The 18,212-nt window shown below is 43.9% G+C and overlaps 2 protein-coding genes across 2 annotated transcripts in view; one reads left to right on the plus strand and one right to left on the minus strand.

Moving 5' to 3' along the window:
- Window positions 1–6,093, minus strand: part of kiaa1614 (KIAA1614 ortholog) — a 9,617-nt gene extending 3,524 nt beyond the window's left edge. Inside the window, exons 1-7 of the mRNA XM_013910623.1 lie at window positions 6,062–6,093; window positions 4,452–4,571; window positions 3,158–3,915; window positions 2,115–2,190; window positions 953–1,163; window positions 705–793; window positions 438–610 (exon numbers count right to left, since the gene is read on the minus strand). Of these exons, the coding sequence (XP_013766077.1) occupies window positions 438–610; window positions 705–793; window positions 953–1,163; window positions 2,115–2,190; window positions 3,158–3,915; window positions 4,452–4,571; window positions 6,062–6,093 (1,459 nt within the window). The remainder of the gene's footprint in view (window positions 1–437; window positions 611–704; window positions 794–952; window positions 1,164–2,114; window positions 2,191–3,157; window positions 3,916–4,451; window positions 4,572–6,061) is intronic.
- A 1,551-nt stretch (window positions 6,094–7,644) lies between these two features.
- wdr18 (WD repeat domain 18) overlaps window positions 7,645–18,212 on the plus strand; it is a 20,123-nt gene continuing 9,555 nt past the window's right edge. The window contains exons 1-7 of the mRNA XM_005732388.1: window positions 7,645–7,927; window positions 9,575–9,685; window positions 11,078–11,211; window positions 11,457–11,598; window positions 11,853–11,996; window positions 12,090–12,154; window positions 13,787–13,911. Of these exons, the coding sequence (XP_005732445.1) occupies window positions 7,715–7,927; window positions 9,575–9,685; window positions 11,078–11,211; window positions 11,457–11,598; window positions 11,853–11,996; window positions 12,090–12,154; window positions 13,787–13,911 (934 nt within the window). The 5' untranslated portion in view covers window positions 7,645–7,714. The remainder of the gene's footprint in view (window positions 7,928–9,574; window positions 9,686–11,077; window positions 11,212–11,456; window positions 11,599–11,852; window positions 11,997–12,089; window positions 12,155–13,786; window positions 13,912–18,212) is intronic.

The raw sequence follows: 18,212 nt of genomic DNA on the forward strand, positions 1-18,212 counted from the left end.
ATGGATGGATGGATGGATGGATGGATGGAGTAGTATTTAAGATGATATCAGTAGTATCAGTGGGGCGATCGTGGCTCAAGAGTTGGGAGTTCGCCTTGTGATCGAAAGGTTGCCGGTTCGACAGTCTCGGTCGTTGTGTCCTTGGGCAAGACACTTCACCTACTGCCTACTGGTGTTGGCCAGAAAGGCTGATGGCGTGATATGGCAGCCTCGCTTCTGTCAGTCTGCCCCAGGGCAGCTGTGGCTACAACTGTAGCTTCCCTCCACCAGTGTGTGAATGTGTGTGTGAATGGGTGGATGACTGGGTGTGTAAAGCGCTTTGGGGTCCCTAGGGGGACTAGTAAAAGCGCTATACAAATACAGGCCATTTACCATTTAGTAAGGTGAAAATACTTATATATATTAAGTATTAGGGGAAGTGTCGGTAGAGTTAGTACCAGTGTCACGTCGTCCTCTTCCTCTGCTGATGATGAAGCCAAACGTCTGACCCACTGGTCGCTTAAGCTCCAATAAAAATGTCCCATCAGGGCAAATCTGAAGAATCCGCCCAACAGAGCAAACTGAAGAGGGACAACTGATGTCTTTGACGCCAAGACTACCAGGTAAGGACCTGAGAGACAAACAGGTGGATAGGCTGTGATGGGCTGGAAAGTATCAGGGGTAGAAAAGAGTATCAGGGTAGAAAAGAGAAGTGTGTGTCTTACTGTTCAGCAGCTGGTTTATAGTTCGCAGAACGATCTTTCTTCTTCTTCAGCTCCAAAGATGACTTTCTTGACTGGAAAAGTGGTACTTCCTGCTGAACAGACAGGAAACAGATGGGTTAAAGAAGTAGTCTCACCATATATATATATATATATAGATATATAGATAGATAGATAGATAGATAGATAGATAGATAGATAGATAGATAGATAGATAGATAGATAGATAGATGTATAATTCATGTTCTTACCACACTGAGCGACTCAACAGATAAAGTTTTCTTCACCAGGCTGGAGGAGTTCCTGGAAATTGAGGAGGTGGAGTCAGCGAGGGAGGGGTGGGTTCGCTCATGGGTCCGTGAGCAGAGGCGGTCGAGGCTGCTGGTTCGAGTCCTGCTCAGTGTGACGGTGGAGAAAAAACGTCGCAGAGAAAGACGGGAGGAATCTTCTCTGCTGCTTAAACTGCAACACAGATCAATGAGATCAGTCACATGACACCTCACCTGGAAACACCTGAGATCACAGCTGGATTTAAACAGTGTATTGATCTTTCTGAGTTAACTTCAGTAATTGCTTCCTCTAAACCATCAACGTGTCTTTTAGACCCCATTCCTACAAGACTGTTGAAAGAAGTCCTGCCATTAATTAATGCTTCAATCTTTAATATGATCAATCTATCTCTAATAATCGGCTGTAGTTAAACCATTACTGGCCTCTGACCTCTGACAGTGGACTCATCTCTGTACTTGTCCTGCTGGACCTCAGTGCAGTGTTCAATACTGTTGTGACCATAATTTTCTGTTAAAATGATTGATTAGAGCATGCTGTAGGTATTACAGGTACTGCGCTGCAGTGGGTTGTATCATATCTATCTAATAGACTCCAATTTGTTCATGTAAATGGAGAGTCCTCTTTACACACTAAGGTTAATTGTGGAGGTCCACACATTTACATTATACATTATAGACCTCTCTGCATTGAATCATACTTGTTATTAATCTCTGGCTCTCTTCCACAGCATGTCTTTTATCCTGTCCTGCTGCTCTCACTCCAACCAGTCGCGGCAGATGGCCCCTCCCTCTGCTGGGGTTTCTTCCTGTTAAAAGGGAGTTTTTCCTTCCCGCTGTCGCCAAAGTGCCTGCTCATAGGGGGTCATATGATTGTTGGGTTTTTCTCTGTATGTAATATTGTAGGGTCTACATTACAATATCCGCCTTGAGGCAACTGTTGTGATTTGGTGATGAATAAATATAATTGAGTTGAATTGAATAGCGGGGATGAGCATGTGATCAAAACACAATTAAACCAAATAAGCGATCAGTTAGGCTGCTGCAACTAAACTCATGAAACACATGAATCCAGGTGTGACGCTCATCTCCTTGACCAGCTGTCAATGAAATCACACAAACTCACTGTGGAGGAAGTGAAACGTCAAGTTGGTGGAGCTCTGCTCTCATTGGCTCTGAGGTGGGCGGGGGATGACTCTCAGCTGTAAACAAATTAGAAATCTAGAGGTTAAGGTGTGTTTAGAGGCGCATGTGATATCATGTGCAGCTCTGCAGTGAACTCTGGAGGCCAAACAAACTGCTCACAGATTAAATGGTAGCCTCATGTTTATGTTTAGAGGTACAACAGAAGGTACAAGGAAGTTCAAGATATCCAGGCTTTTGCTGTGTTAGCTGGCTCAACAAAACTTAAAATCCCAGTCAGAGATGATGGGTGTCAGCATACTGGTTATCAACTTTCTCTGTTAAACTGGGCTTCAGGCTCTGAGTGCGCTCACATAAAAATGGGCATTTCATATGTCTTGTGACTCTTCCTCTGCACTAAATACAGTAATATCTGTGAGTCCTGCCAGTCCAGTTAGAGCCATTATCAGAAGATGATGATGATGATAAAAATAGAGATAAAAATCTGTAAAGAACATAAAATTCTAATATAAATAATCTGAGAGACGAACGGTGCAGTAGCTGTTTAATCTGGTGATTTGTGGCACAGAGTGGTAAAATTAAGATCGGAATCGCAGTGAATCCACATTAACATACAAGCTTCCTGTCCCACAGGGTGATTAAGAAGATGTGGAAATCAGATCAGCGTGAATTAATGTAAATTGTTGAACAGTTATGCTTGGTGTGTTTTCTGTGTTTGCAGCAGTGTGAAAGAGACTAAGCAGCAGATCATAATCAAGCAGAACAACATTTAGACATTTTCTGCAACAGCACACGAACACAGGAATGTTCAGTCTGAGCTGCCGCAGCTTCATCGACTGCACATAAAGCTGCACATAAAAGAATCAAAGGAAATTCTTCAGCTGATTTTAAACTCAAACTCTGAACATCACCTGATCCTGACTAGGCGATGCCTTCAGCACCAGTTACTGTGGTGATTTAGCAGGTAAATTTCTTAGCTCAACACAAAGTGTGTAGGCAAATGTTTTTCAGGAGATAAGTTCTCACCTGTTGTGTCTGCGCTCCTCTCTGAGGAGGATGAGGAGTTCTTCATCATGTTGTTCAGATCTTCCTCCACCTCACGCCCTCTCCTCTCCCTAGGCTCAGGCCCCAATTGATGCTCTCTGTGCAGTTTGGGCGGGTGGGTAGTACACAGCCCCATTGAGTGAGGGGCATAGGGGTTGGTTGGCAGGCCAGCGTAGGGCATGGCTTGATGAAAAGTCACCTGGGCTCCATTTAGCTCCAATGATTGCCGTCTCACCTGTGTGTAAGCCCCATCCTTTTCCACACTGGTGACAGAGCCGATGTAGGTCTCTCTGATTGGTTCAGTCCGCAGGTTAAGGTGCTGTCTGTTTAGGCTCCCCCTCTTGTCAGTTCCAGGTGAGTGTTGCCAGAGATTGACTCCGCATCTTATTCCTCTCTCACAGGTGTGATTCTGACCTGCTCTGCTCACCACTGTTCGCCCCCTTGGCTGCTTGCCGACCGCGTGCCCTGCCTCCGCCGTGCCATTGATGTACAGGTTCAAGTCTGGTTTGGACATCACCACACCAACTCCGCAGTTCCCCGTCTGTCTCTTCTGCCGCTGTCGCTCCAGGTAACGAGATTCCGCCTCCTTTTCCGTCTCATCCTCAAACCGCAGACGACGAGTCGGAGATGCTGCTGGCCGCTGCCTGGCCGACGCGGTGTTGGGTTTGCTGCTGGATGAGCCTCCTGAGAGAGGAGCCACACCCCCTGACTGCACCTGATCACATTGCCTCAACCCCAGGCTGAAATAGTGAGACATGTAAAAACTGATTCTTAATGGTTTTAGAGAGAAGGTTAAAAATAAAACTGTAATCTACAAAATCAGATTTGTCAGTGAAGCCTTTAGTTAGTATTTATCGATTTTTTTTGTTTCATCATAAAACAATCTTTTTTTGCCTTATTTTTTTAAAAATAATTTATTATTTTTGTGAAGAAAAATATATTTAAAAAATAACTTCTTTAGTGTTTTGATTTCAGTGTTTGTTTAACCCATTTCTAGTTTTTCCCCATTATCTGGTAAAACAAGATTCAGGTGTTTGTCACTAAAGGTAACGGTGACCAGTCAGCTGCTCTGCAGTTAATTTAATCACCAAGTCATAATGATGTAATTAAGAGCACAGAACTAAAGAACAGCTTCTTCATAAAACTGTTTGAGCTTCGTTAGTCAACGTGTGTGTGTGTGTGTATATATTACTCACGGCGTGTGTGTTACTTATGGTGTGTGTGTGTGTGATTGTGTGTGTTACTCACGGCATGTATGCATGTGTGTATTACTCACAGTGTGTGTGTGTCAGGGGTCAGCAGGCTGTGGTCTCCTCTCAGAGGAAAACAACGACGCTTCATACAAACTCCGTCCTCACACTGCTGCTGCCGCGGCAACCGGTCAACCACAAAGAGGCTGAACACATACACACACGAGGAGGGGTGAAGAGCGAGGATGACATCAGGTGCTCTGATTGGTCAGAGGGACAGAGGAAGGAGGATTACCAGGAGCAGCTGGTCAGGATTAATTAAACTGACGAGCCCACAGACTGTTTACATCAGCACAGTGTGTTTGACCCACTCTGTGGGGACATTTCTGCTTTTTCAGACTTTTGGCCCTCATTATTTTCCAGCAGGACAGTAGTTCTCTACTGTTTTTTTGTGCTTTGGTTTTGTGCTTTAACAAAAATTAGTTTCCTTCATGTTGTCCTGGAACATGTACAGGTGTGCTGTTCCACCTGTTCTCATGTAATGATCAAGTAATAATCGTGTACTTGTAGCACTGATAGTACTTTTTTATACTTTTAGTTCCTGAGTGTTCGTTTGTGAAATGTTGTCAGCCGTCAATACACCTGAGCAGGTAGGGTAGACTGCTGACAGCTGATGTAAATTCACAGTTTTCGGGTTATCTCTACCAGCATGACACACAGCAGAGTCATAACTCTGCAAGAGGCAGGGTTTTTGGTTATCATGGTAACTTCAGGTTTAACTCTATGGTTTCAGGGCTACTAGGGATGCCACCACCTGTTACCAAGAATTGTCGTATATAGTTTTAAAACACACACACACACACACACAGTCTACTCCTAGACAGGCCACTTCTCCTGTTCATCTCCCAGGGGTAGATGTTAAAAAGTTGTATTTTACCTAGAGATAAAAGCTACTTTTTATTAAGATGTTTTACAATCATATTGTACATGAACAATATCAATAAAAGGCTATTCTATTCTATTATTTAGGCTAAAAGCATTTCTGAACTTGTTCAGATCATTTATTCTGTGACTATAAAGCTAAAAGTACATGTCTTACAGACACAAAACCCTGGATCACATCTAATTTCCTGCTTGCCATGGACATTTCTCATGTCCATGGCAAATTCAGATAAAACTGAGGTTATTGTGGTTGGCCCTAAAAATAGAAATATGGTATCTAACCAGATTCTTACTCTGGATGGCATTACCTTGGCCTCCAGCGACACTGTGTGGAATTTTGGTGTCGTTTTTGACCAGGATATGCCCTTTAATATGCACATTATACAAATATTTATGACTGCTTTCTTCCATTTGCACAATAGCTCTAAAATTAGAAACATCTTGGCTCAGAGTGATGCTGAAAAACTTGTTTATGCATTTATTACTTCTAGGCTGGACTAGTGTAATTTGTTATTGTCAGAATGTCCTAAAAACTCTATGAAAAGCATTCAGTTGGTTCAAAATGCTTCAGCAAGAGTACTGACAGGGACTAGAAACAAATGGCATTTTACTCCCATACTGGCTCTTCACTGGCTGCCTGTTAAATCCAGAATGGATTTAAAATTTAAAATCATTCTCTTCACATACAAGGTCTTGAATAATCAGGCCCATTATTTTATCTTAAAGACTTTATAGTACCATATCACCCCAATACAGCACGTCACTCTCAGACTGCTGGTTTCCCATGATGCAGTGAGCACTTCTCCTGCTCTTACCTCTTTTAACTCACCATGTGCTTTATACACTACTCTCCATTTAACTACGAGTTATCGATCATGTCTTGCTCTCTTCCACAGCATGCCTTTTGTCCTGTCTACGTTCCCTCACCCCCAAGTGGTTGCGGTAGACGGCAGCCCCTCCCAGAGCATGGTTCTGCTGGAGGAGATTTTTGGGGTTTCTCTGTATAATGGGAATGTCTTTAGCCTACAATATTAAATGCTTTGAGTCAACTGTTGTTGTGATTTGGTGCTATATATATATAAAACTAACTTGAATTGAAGTGATGTTAAATATCAACCAAAATAATATATTTATCTGAGCACTAAATCAGATAAAGGTCTGAGAAATCAGACAATACTTTAAGTAAGGCCCATGTTGGACGATAGATAACAACAAATAAAACTATATTTTAAATTTAGACATGGGTAAGTGTCAGGCTTTCAAATGAATTAAAATTCTGTCTGGGTCTTTGGTGGATCAATAAGCTGGAGGAAAAGATTGCAGCCTGCCACACCCTCTCATCGTCCTGTGTTAAGAGGATTCTGACAGTTAACTCAGGGGTGTTGATTTATTTAAACTATTATAATCATCCTACTGTAACCAGGTTTCTGTAATCAATCAGTGTCTTGATCAATTATTAATTCAAGTAGTAACAAGGATAGAGAATATAGAGACCTAATGTTGCTTCACTGACTGATTGAAACTGAAATTCACTGTGCAAAGGGTTTGAGTCCAGAAAAGTGAACCGGCCAGCCACTGTAACTGTCTGTAAAGGCATGTTAGGTTCAGATGTGGTTCCTTTTCTTTACAGATAACCACAACACCAAAGAAAAGATAAAACGGATTCAATGAAAGCGCAATAAAATAAAATCATCATGGTTTTATCAGTCTAGAAACGAGAAAGCTTGTTGAGATATTTAATTTGTGTACTCAAGTTGTGAAATGTGTTGGACTGCATTCGTGTTATTGTTTGACTGAGACGCAGTATTTTAGTTGTCACCACAAGGGGGCACAGTTTATCCGTGACGGCACGTATGCTGCCAAATGAGCGGGTGGAACGCAGGAATGTTCGCTTTGAAAGACAGGATGTAATGTGTGTCAGTGTATAAATAAAGTTTCCAAAGAGCTTAAGGATATTCTTTTGAGATTTGAACTCGTCCAAGATTTTTGTAGCGACACCTGCGCTGTCGAATTAAAACTCCAATATGTTCTTGAGTTATCGCATTCACAAACCTCGGTGTCCACGCTGGCCTCCCAGCAGGGGGATGATCATACCCCATCAGCCTTTTATGGTTGAGGGGTAAAAATGTGCGGTTCTTAAAATGGAGGTTTAATTATGCAAAATATTCATATTTGCTTTCAGGTGAGTAAAAACCTGAATGATTTATCATTTGTTTAGAATGTTTGTATAAATAACGCCTCCCGTGCTCTAAGTTTTATTTTTACTTGTGTTAAATATATTTGGAGAAAAACAGGTGTTTCTAAATAGAGCCTGTCCCTACATCTCCCACAGTGCACCGCGCCCGGACGTGACGTATCGGTCTCGGACGTGACGTAGAGTGTACGGCGGTGGCCGGTGTGTGTGTGGATGATGGCGGCTCCTCTGGAGGTCCTGCTGAGCAGCGATTCGGGGTCCCAGCTGTGGAACTGCACCGTGTTCGACCCGCACAGCGGCTCCAGTCTGCTCTCGTACCGCGGCGGGAACAGCGGCGCGCGCAGCCTCACGGTGCTCGGCGGGGAGTACCTGCTGTCCGCGCAGCTCGGCAAGAACTTCATCAACGTGTGGGAGCTGCAGAGAAAGGTAGGACAGCACCTGGCCCAGCTGAGCTCACCTGAGCCCACCTCGCTCACTAGGCGAGAGTCACCAAAGTAACGCTCCGCCGCTCAGCGCGGACAGGGGCTCAAAAACCCGCAGTCCCTCTAAAGGTGTAAACAAAGCGTTTAGAAAGCTGACACTTTAATTCTGTGAAAAAGAAAAAGTAGAGCCGTTGTCAGAACCACTCGAACCCCCTACCGAATCCCGTTTATCTGTCCTCACACCTTAACTGTGTGATGGCTGCAGCTCAGCGTTAAAGCTGATTCGTGAGTCCACGTGTTTTCGCACAGACTGCTGTGTTAGTACACACAGGTGTTGTTGAGACATCCTACAGATGTGCAGTTTCTCTGTGAAGCATTCTACCTTGAAAGCCTGCTGCTCAAATGTAACATGGACACACCTGGTGGTACAGCAGGTACGCAGAGCCGTTTTCAGTGTTGAGGGTGTGCTGCAGGTCACTGTGGTGATGGTCGCTGATCACCTGTTGTTTGAACCTTGCTGACCTGTGTCTGACTTTCCCTTGAAGGTTCCATCACCTCAGTTTGATATCTGAATTTGGAAGCAGAAAATTAGAGGTCATCCAGGTCTTTATCTTTAAGACAGTCCTGCAGTTTAACTACTTGGTGTGTGTTATCAGGCTTCATGGATTGGATAGTATCGAACACTGCACTGAGGTATAGCAGGACAAGCAGAAAGATGAGTCCACTGTCAGAGGCCATAAGACGATCATTTGTAACCTTCACTAAAGCTGTTTTTGTGCTGTGATGAGCTCTGAAACCTGATTGAAACTCTTCAAATAAGCCATTTCTCTGCAGATGATCAGAGATGTTTGACAACTACTTTTTCAAGTGTTTTTGATATGAAAGGAAGGTTGGAGATTGGCCTATAGTTAGCTAAGACCACTGGGTCATGTTCCACAAAATGCATCAACTAAGCCCCATGTCCTCCTATCAGAGGAGCAGCTGTGCTGGTGCTTGGAGGGGCGTTAAAGAAGTAGGACAATAGTCTCCAGATGTGGCGCTCTCCAGGACCCGCTCAGGGACCTCGGGTAATCTGAACTGCTCAGCGCATAATGGAGATCATCAAATATTGTTTTCAGTTCTTGCTTTATTGTATTTGATCTAGTTTTATTTTGGTAGCAAAAATGTTATTCACACTGCGTTTCCTCTTTTAATTTCCTGTAGCAACTCTGATAGATGTCTTTAAAGAAAATAAAAAGAAATGCTGCTGGAAATACCCAATCATCAGAAGCACACAAAGCGTCACAATAAAAATGTTTGCTGGGGTTTATGTTTGTTTCTAATGTGACACATCAGAGCTCTGAAATGTATACAGCTCCATGAAGTGTGGTACCTGGATGGCATTACCTTAGGGCAACTGTTGCTGTGATTTGGTGATGTATATAAATAAAATGGTATTGAAGTGAAAATTGAATGTCTGATCATGCTCAGAGCCTAAAGCAGAAAAGAAGATGGGGGGTTAAACACCAAGCTGATGCCCATGTTCTGATATTCATGGTCTCTGATAATCTCTGACTGGGCTTTTTAAATTTTGTTAAGCCAGCGAACAGAGTAAGCCTGGATATGTTGATCTTCCCTCGTAGACACACCCACTTGTTCTTTTGTTGTTCAGGATCAGCTGCAGCAGAAGATCGTGTGTCCCGGTGTGGTCACTTGTCTTTCTGCTTCACCTAATGGACTCTTTCTTGCTGCTGGAGTCGCTGAGGCCATTTACCTGTGGGAGGTGAGTCTATTCAAGCTCCGATTGGCTGAATGTAATTTATTAATTTTTAAGATCCTGTTTAGCCTGTGCTGTACGACTCAATAGGCAGACAGCATGATGCAAATCACAAGTTCTTTCAGTAACTCTACTGATGTGAAGTTACTGTTCAGCAGCATTCATTCATCCTGGTCACTCATCAATCAAGCGTAAGCAATCTGCCCTTTGATGAATGGGATTTCACCAGTCTGTGACCAAGCTGGTGACCAGTGTGATGAGGAGGTGCCAGGCTGTTGTGGCTCTGTGTGGTTTGTACAGATGCTCGTGAGGCCCCTGATTGTTCAGTTCAGTAAATAAACTCTTAAACATGTCTTGTTTCTTCAGACTTCAATCATCCGATCCAATATATGTTACACAAAAGAGAGTCAATAGCAGCTGTTTAGCATTGGCAGAGAAGATTTGGTTTGTCATGGGTACAGCCCACATAACTGAACTCTGTTGCTCAACCCACGAATGCCTTTTCTCTACAAATGTGGCACCATTTAGAAAAAACCCCCCCCCAAAAAAACAGACTTTCCAATATTACAGGAACAGTTGTTACCAAAAAGAAAATATTGACCAAACAAAGTTTAGAATACATCCATCCATCTGTTTCACTCTTATTTAATTTAGTCTTGCTGGGGGAGGAGATTATCTGAGCTATAGGTGACACCAGGTACACATTGACAGGTCTCCAGTTTATCACAGGGTTAACATAGAGATGGATCAGCACTCAGGCTCAGTCAGGACTTGGACTGGGGAAGGAAATCTGAGAACCAGGAGAGAACCCACACAAGAATAAGAAGCTCAACTACCCACATTCGTGTGGAGAACAGATTCTCATATTCTTGTGTTCTCTGAAGAACTAACAGATAAAGTTAATCTGAACAAAAAACACGTCTTTAAGCATCTCCAGGTGTTTAACATAAAAGCTCATTATTGACTTACTGACACCACAAAAAGCTGCTTAGATGCTGCTGACAGAGGAGTTTAAGAAAGAGCATCACCATCTCAGAGCTCCTCAGCGGTTTCCATCCTGTTCATCAGAGAGGAAACAGTAGAAGCTGAATGCATGGAGGAGGGTTTGGAAAGTGAAATGTGAACACAGGATTGGAGATCAGCTCGTGCTGTGCTAAGACTAACTCACTAAAACTGGTTCATGAGAACATCTGGACCTCCTGCAGGTTCAATGTTAGAATAAAGCTCCAGCAGACATATGGAGGTGATCAGAGGCTGAAGGAGCTGATTGGAACGAGGATTCAAACATTTCAGGAAGAGCTTAGAGAGACAGTTCTTCCTTTTATGTTTTTGTCGTTTTTAGGGTTTTTTTTTTGTCTCTTTGTTCAGGTTTGTTTACTTTGTTTTCTCACTGATCAGGTGTGCACAGGTAAACTGCTGTCTGTCCTCAGTCGTCACTATCAGGACGTCACCTGTCTGAAGTTCACTGATGACAGCAGCCATTTTGTTTCTGGTGGAAAAGACAACCTGGCTCTGGTGTGGAGTCTGTCAAGGTGAGACATACCTGAAAACACATCTGGAGCGTTCTGTAGCTTTTAATCAGGAGTAAGGTGTTTCATGACAAGAAGACAAATGTGAAGTCAGCCAGGAGAGAGGCGCAGTGTCCAGCAGGTGCAGCTTTAGGTGTGTGTGTGTTTTATAAAATTCAGACTTGCCTGGTAAGGTCAGCGCGTCACCTGTGACTCTGAGATGTGCCAGACGGATCTCTGACTCACTTACTCTGTTCACTGTGTTTCAGTGTTGTCCAACTGGATGTAAGCCACGCCCCTGAGCCTCGCCACATCATGTCTCGTCACTCTCTGCCAATCACAGACCTGCACTGCGGCCTGATGGGAGCTCAGGCTCGAGTCGCCACCGCCTCCTTAGACCAGACAGTGAAGGTGAGTTTGTGCACCTCTGCTCATGTCACTCAGCGATCCAGACAGCTGTGACCCAGGTAAAGCGGGCAGGAGTTAGCGTGGTATTGAGGAGGAAGCTTACTTTGTTTAGTTTCTCTAAACAAATTAGTGTCTTGAAACTGTATCTGTGTCTGCAGTTCATGTAGTAATGGGTTAAATCATACCAATCAGAGCTCAGCACAGTAAAATATCAGTCATCACAGTCTTAGAGCTGTTTGTTTCTGCTAATTGTCTAGGTATGGGAGCTGTCCTCAGGCGAGCTACTCCTCTCGATCCTCTTTGATGTGGAGATCATGTCTGTGACCTTTGACCCTGCTGAGTACTTCGTGTTCTGTGGAGGAAGTGATGGAAATATTTTCCAAGTGTCTCTGTGCAGCCAGGTGAGTCTGTCTCATTTTCTCACCCAATCATGTTTTGACTCCTCCCAGCTTTAAGGGGAGACGATAAAGTTGACCTGTTTGAACTGTTTGCAGAGTCTCGGTCGGGAAAAGTCGTTCCAGTCGGATGGCGAGGGGAATCAGGTGTTTAAAGGTCACAGGTGAGACAGCCGCTGGCGTTTGTTTGCAGGAATATGGTCGTGTGTGTGCACGAAAACCAGCTTTCTTTTTTCTTCTTTTCAAAATAAAGTCTCACGCTAGAAGCTTTGATGAACCGTTTTTACCTTCTTTTTTTTAATAGTGAGAAAAAAACTGTGTGGACATTAAAGCTGGTGGGCCTAAATGTCACGCCACAAGTTCTTAGAATACGAGGGGGAACACGTGTATCAGAAACCCAGGGAGGAGAGACTGAGCGGGTCTTAATCACACGCAGTTTATTCCCCGAGGAGGAGGCCAGGAATAAATAAACACAATTCTTTTGAACAACTTTTGCAATAAGCTGTTCTTTGTACATTAAATCCCACCCAGTCCCGCGATAAAATTGTCCTACAACCTAAGACAAATGTTCCTTATATGTGCAAAGAGAGAGGAATTCCTCTTCTGATTTTTGGATCACGCCAGCCTAGTTTCAGGAGGACGAGGAGAAACTCCCATCTCTGTCCTGTCTCTCTATCAGGCTCGTCACATCACAACCCAGCTGCGCTCCGCACTTGAGTCTCTTGCTAGCTGCTACTTCCCTCGTGGCACCGCCCTGTAAACAGACAGACACTGGACAGAAACGTCATCCGTGAAGCTGGCCTGGCTAATAGCCACGGTGTCCCTCCCCCAACACGGCTGCACCCAGCAAACAACATTGGAAAGCTAAAATCAGAATAAAACGTAGCATAAAACAAACACAAATTTCCACTGTGTGACAAGATGGAAATTTGTCTGTAAAGATTTATATCAGCGGATAGCCCTGGGTCATTTCCTGTTCCTTTTGCAGTAAAAGGCTTGTTCACTGAAAGCAGAGGGTGAAGATCTGTAGAAAGGACGGGATTTCTTCAGTGAGTTTAATCTGACACCAACCATTTCTCTGTGGCGGTGACAGGAAGTGCGAGTATTTTCATGTGTGTGGAACAAATTGTGTTTCCGGTACGGTGCGAGGAGCGGCGCTGGTGATCACGTCGAGCGTTTGGAGGTCAGCGAGTCCACCGATAATTAACCTTCATCGTCTGTAACAGTCACAACGTTTAAGCACAAAGTTAGAACAAGTGGGGCGGGGCTTCAGACGGAGTGTGGCTGGGGCCTAATATGAGTAGCAGAAAATTAAGAAACTTAATGTGTTGTACAAACAGTTTTATCTCCATGTTTGAAAACAAATGAATAACGTGTAGACCGTCAACAGGATATGACCATGCCAGGCGACCAGTTCTTTATCACAGCAGAGTATTGTCCACGTTTTCACGGTGCTTCTCGTCAGACTTGTGGGAGTCTGCTTGGGCTGAGGTGTGACATCACGGCGATAAATGGTGGTGGGCTGTCTCCTCATTAATTCCAAGCTCGCCAAGCAGTGGGTGTGGTAGGAAATATGAACGACCATAAACTGAAAACAGGTGAGGGGAAAACGACACGTGTGATGAAGAGCTCTTGTCTCCATCAGTGAAATAATCCAGATGGTAGTGAATAACACACGTCAGAGGAAGCCCTTCTAACAGGTGTTTACTGTGGATTAACTTCAATGATCAAGATTCAGGATGATTGTTGATTAGGGTTTATTAACTGTATTGATCGTGGTTCTGTGTTCTCCTCAGGAACATGGTGACGTGTCTCTCAGTGTCGATGGACGGGACTCTGCTGCTGTCAGGGTCACACGATGAAACGGTTAGACTGTGGGACATTCAGAGCAAACAGAGCATCCGCTGCCTCACACACAAAGGTAAGTCCCGCACCGTGTGACATCATCAGGGTTGAGAGTTTTTCTATCTGTGCTGCCTTGCTCAAAAGAAATCTCAGCTTGAGATCTACTTCTTGTTACATGTGGGTCAATGGAAGCTGCACTTTTAAGCTATCACCTCAGAGAGGTGCTGTTTAAATGCCTCCTCCTCAGCTGCTGCTGGGTTATTAATGAGTGGTGACGCTGGCGGCGCTGTCTCCTCCTCTGGTGTCTGCTTGATGATGAGCGGCGGTGTGGTTCTGACAGGAACACGAGAAGGGACCTCCCCGCCGTGATCGTGACTGACATTTTGTAATTAACCAAATCCTCCGCGCCAAATTCGTCTCACTTCAAACGGCCGTCAGCGACCGTAATCCCTGCTTTGGCCGGATGCGCGGCTCACCCTCCCCCCCTCCCGGTCACGTTTCTGCTCACAAAGAGCCAGAGTGAATTTAAAGAGAAAGCTTCATCCTCCATGACGACAACGCCTCAAAAGGATTCATCTCAGCAGAGCAGATTCAGCTCCTCACAAAAAGGCCGAGAGGAGGTGTTCGCTCTCAGCCCGTCTGATGGTTTTACCTGACGTGTGCAGAGTCGGACTCATCAGCGTGATGAAACACCATAGAACATAATTCCTGCCATCTCAAACCTCACCTGCTGCTGAAGAATTTTTAACCTGGCTTCACTAAACATGACCAATGTGCTCCCCTCAGCACTGGTCTATGAGGAAACCAGTGTCAGACAGGTAGCGCTGCAGGTATGTCACAGGTGGAGCAAACCTGAAATAATCTCAGGATTTTGAGTTGAATCCAGGCTGAAGCTGAGCCTTTTTAACTGAGTGAAGTGAAGAACGATCAGTGTGACATCATAGTGATGTCACTGATTAACATGCAGATGTTTGTCTGTAGGCATCATGCTGACGACCTTCACAGAAACCATCGCCCTCTGTTGGGCACAGTCAACGGGCGAGAGGTGGGACACACCTGGATAGGTTGCTGTCTATCACTTTGTTTAAAATGTAAACTCACATGGCTCCAGGACCCTGGAGCACCCAGGAAGACCACAGGAACAGAAGGCGGTCCTCAGACATTTCCTCACCATTTTTAATCAGTTATTTTGTTTCATTTGATTATAGTGAGAACAATGATGCCTCACAGGAAGTAGATCATTTGATGGTTGGGTTTGACTGAGGCAAGTCGGTGCAGAAGTCTCGGATCTGAGATGCTGTGATTGGCTCAGCATCACGTGATCCTCAGAGACGTCATTTGAGATCCATCTACAGGTGCTAAGCTCAGAGGAGACGCTGCATCCCATCACTGTTATCGAACACATTGTGTGTGTGCGCGAGATTGATTATTTGAGCTGCTGTGAAATAAACCAAATAAAGTGAGAGGTTCATGAAGAGTTCATGAGAAGCAAGGAGGGGGAGGTGTGCATCAATCAGAGTTCTCCTGCCTCCTCCGCCGTTTCTCAGCGTGTCAGATCTGCGACTGTTATAAAGAAACATCCATCTGACAGCAGAGCACCGCTCCTGCAGGCGACGAGGCGAGACCACCTCTCTCTGCTGCCGCCACCTCATCTCAGGACTCATTACCCCGAGAGGCTGCGGGGAAACACTGACAGCTCTGAGGGCCCCTGAACACATCGTACTAGAATAAAAAAACACAGTGACACTTGAACACATCATGCTGCATTGAACCGTACACCTGAGCGTGACAGCATTTTCTGACAAACATCAGTGGCTCAGTTGAGTTGTCTTCTGCTCGGACTTTTCAGTACAAAGTTTCACTCCTCGGGGATTTTATTTATGATGTAAGAGCAAGGACACCCTTCCGAGAGAAACCCTTAAACGATGTGTTAAAACGGAGCCTGCGGGTCCCCTAGAGATTTACAGTTTTTAATTAAATAACTGACCATCAGCACCAGTTATTATTATCATTCCACCTAAATTTTGATGGCTCAGTTGAGTTGTCTTTGTGGCGTTCCTGCAAACTGCAGGTTTTCTTTAAATTTTTTCAACTATTAAACATGAAGCTGCCAACTCCATGGCGTGGCAAGCTGTCCATTCATGTGGCTGTAGGTTACTGTTGTAGTCGCCAGGTATTTCCTAATGTCATAGATCAGCTGTTTGGACGGTGTCCTTGGTGTGACGCGTCAGAGTCGCTTCCTGATGTGTTCTCTAATTGAGCTGCTGGATTTTTGTTGTTCAACTAAAAAGGAACTTTTGGGAAGAGCTGGTGGGCGGGATTAGTGTGATGGCCATACAGGAAGGCTATTGCGAGGCAGCCCATCTGCAGTGCTGACATTTAACGGCTGCTTTTACCTCCCAGAGATTCATCTTCACTACAATCCTGAGACTTTTTGCTGAGACAAATCATCAGCAGCTGAATTATGATCAGAGTCTGTAAGAGAACCACAGACAGGAAGCTGACTCGCAGAAGAAAGGAATTATCACGATAGAGATAAGATAAATGATTTCTGTGACATCGCAAAACATGGAAACTTTCATTTCAGCAGCCCACATTTGCCTGACAGTTTCAATGATTCTCTTTTATGTTTGATAGTATTAAATTAAATGCAATGATCTCAGGAGTATCTCAGTAAACAAACGGCATTCAATGAAAACTTGATGAAGACTCACCACCTGCAGTTATCAGTGCTACTGATGGGGGGGGCGCTGTGCTCAGATGAAAGAATCTGACAGTTTTTAAGATGAGCTAAATTATGTTAGCAACTAATCTGCATACTTGCGTTACATTAACATCCACACTCAGTAAAATGAGGCTTTGGTGAAGCTTTGACAGGTGGCTAGCTGTCTGCAATCAAAGAGGCCATGCCCCCAATAATGCAAACAGTTGTTTTCTAAAAACATTCTTCACCTGTACAGTTGTTGTGAAAAGAGAAATTATCTTTAGAGGCTAAACCAGTTTTTCTATCTGGTTGTAAACTTGTTAATTTTAACATAGAGATAGATTCACTGCTGCCTCTGCTGGACGGTAGATGAACTGCAGATTTATGGTATAAAACCCCCCCCCAAAAAACTTTCCTTCAGCTCATGAAGCAGTTGATGTGATAAGTGTCTTTCATAGGTTTGTTTAGTGCAGGGGTCTCAAAGTGGCGGCCCGGGGGCTGCCACTTTGTATTGTTGAATACAAACAAAATGATAGCAGAAGTGCTGCCATGTGTGTGGCCAGAAAGAGAGGACCAATGTGTTTATTTGGTAGTTAAATGAAAGGCTTCAGTTAGTTAAGAGGGAGAAAAAAAATTGTGTTGTTATACAGTATTTGAAATAAAAAACAAACAAAACATTTTCTGAAATATTTGTGGATTTGTTTCTTGTTTGGTTTTTTTGTACTACTTGAACACTAAAGTGGCCCTCCAATGAGATGACAGTGCCAGGATTGGCCCATGGCTCATTTAAGTTTGAGACCCCTGGTTTAGTGGAATATCGATAAAACATCCAGGTGAGAGGCTCCGAACCAGCTGAGGGTGTTTCCTCAGAGTGTCTGCAGTGTGTTGGCAGCCCTTCAGCCTCTAACACACTCAGCCTGATTTATCTGTCGTTCTGGACCACATTTGGACCATTAGTGTAATTCCAGCAGCCGGAGCCAAGCAGACGATCAATATGTGTAATTGAGTGGGGGATAATTAGCCCGTTTCTATTAGCACAACAAGCAGGAATTCTGCTCGGACTTTTCAGTATAAACCTCCTGAGTTTCACTGCTTGGGGATTTTATTTATGATGTAAGAGTGAGGACACCCTTCTGAGAGAAACCCTTAAACTATGTGTTAAAACAGAGCCTGCGGGTCCCCTAGAGATTTACAGTTTTTAATTAAATAACTGAGCATCAGCACCAGTTATTCTTATTATCATTCCACCTACATTTTGATGTTTAACTTTCCCTCAGCTTTGAACCCCCCTTTGCCTTTATTTTACTGGGAGGACATCTCAGATAAAAACCCTTTCTTTATCATAGACACGTCATTCAAAGTTTAAATGACTAACAGGTGTTACAGGAAGTGTGCTAGACTTTTTAAAACTCATCAGGGACTGTAAGTGATGCCAGTTTTTATGGCTTTTCAAAATAAAATCTCATAAATATCAGAATGACCCTTCAGTAAATGGCAGCAGTCATGCAGAGACTCAGTGGTAGACACACACATTTACTTTGTTTCACCTTGAATCATTGTATCATTGACCTTCATATAAAAGCTCAAAAATATTTAAGCTGCTTTTTAAGGTTTATAAACACTTTCATTTTGAAATCTATGTCTGAGCTTCTTTCAGCTCACCTGCAAGGTGA

The sequence above is a fragment of the Pundamilia nyererei genome, unplaced genomic scaffold, assembly GCF_000239375.1.
Source record: "Pundamilia nyererei isolate P.nyererei 1_Seehausen unplaced genomic scaffold, PunNye1.0 scaffold00046, whole genome shotgun sequence".
NCBI classification, from domain to species: Eukaryota; Metazoa; Chordata; class Actinopteri; order Cichliformes; family Cichlidae; genus Pundamilia; species Pundamilia nyererei.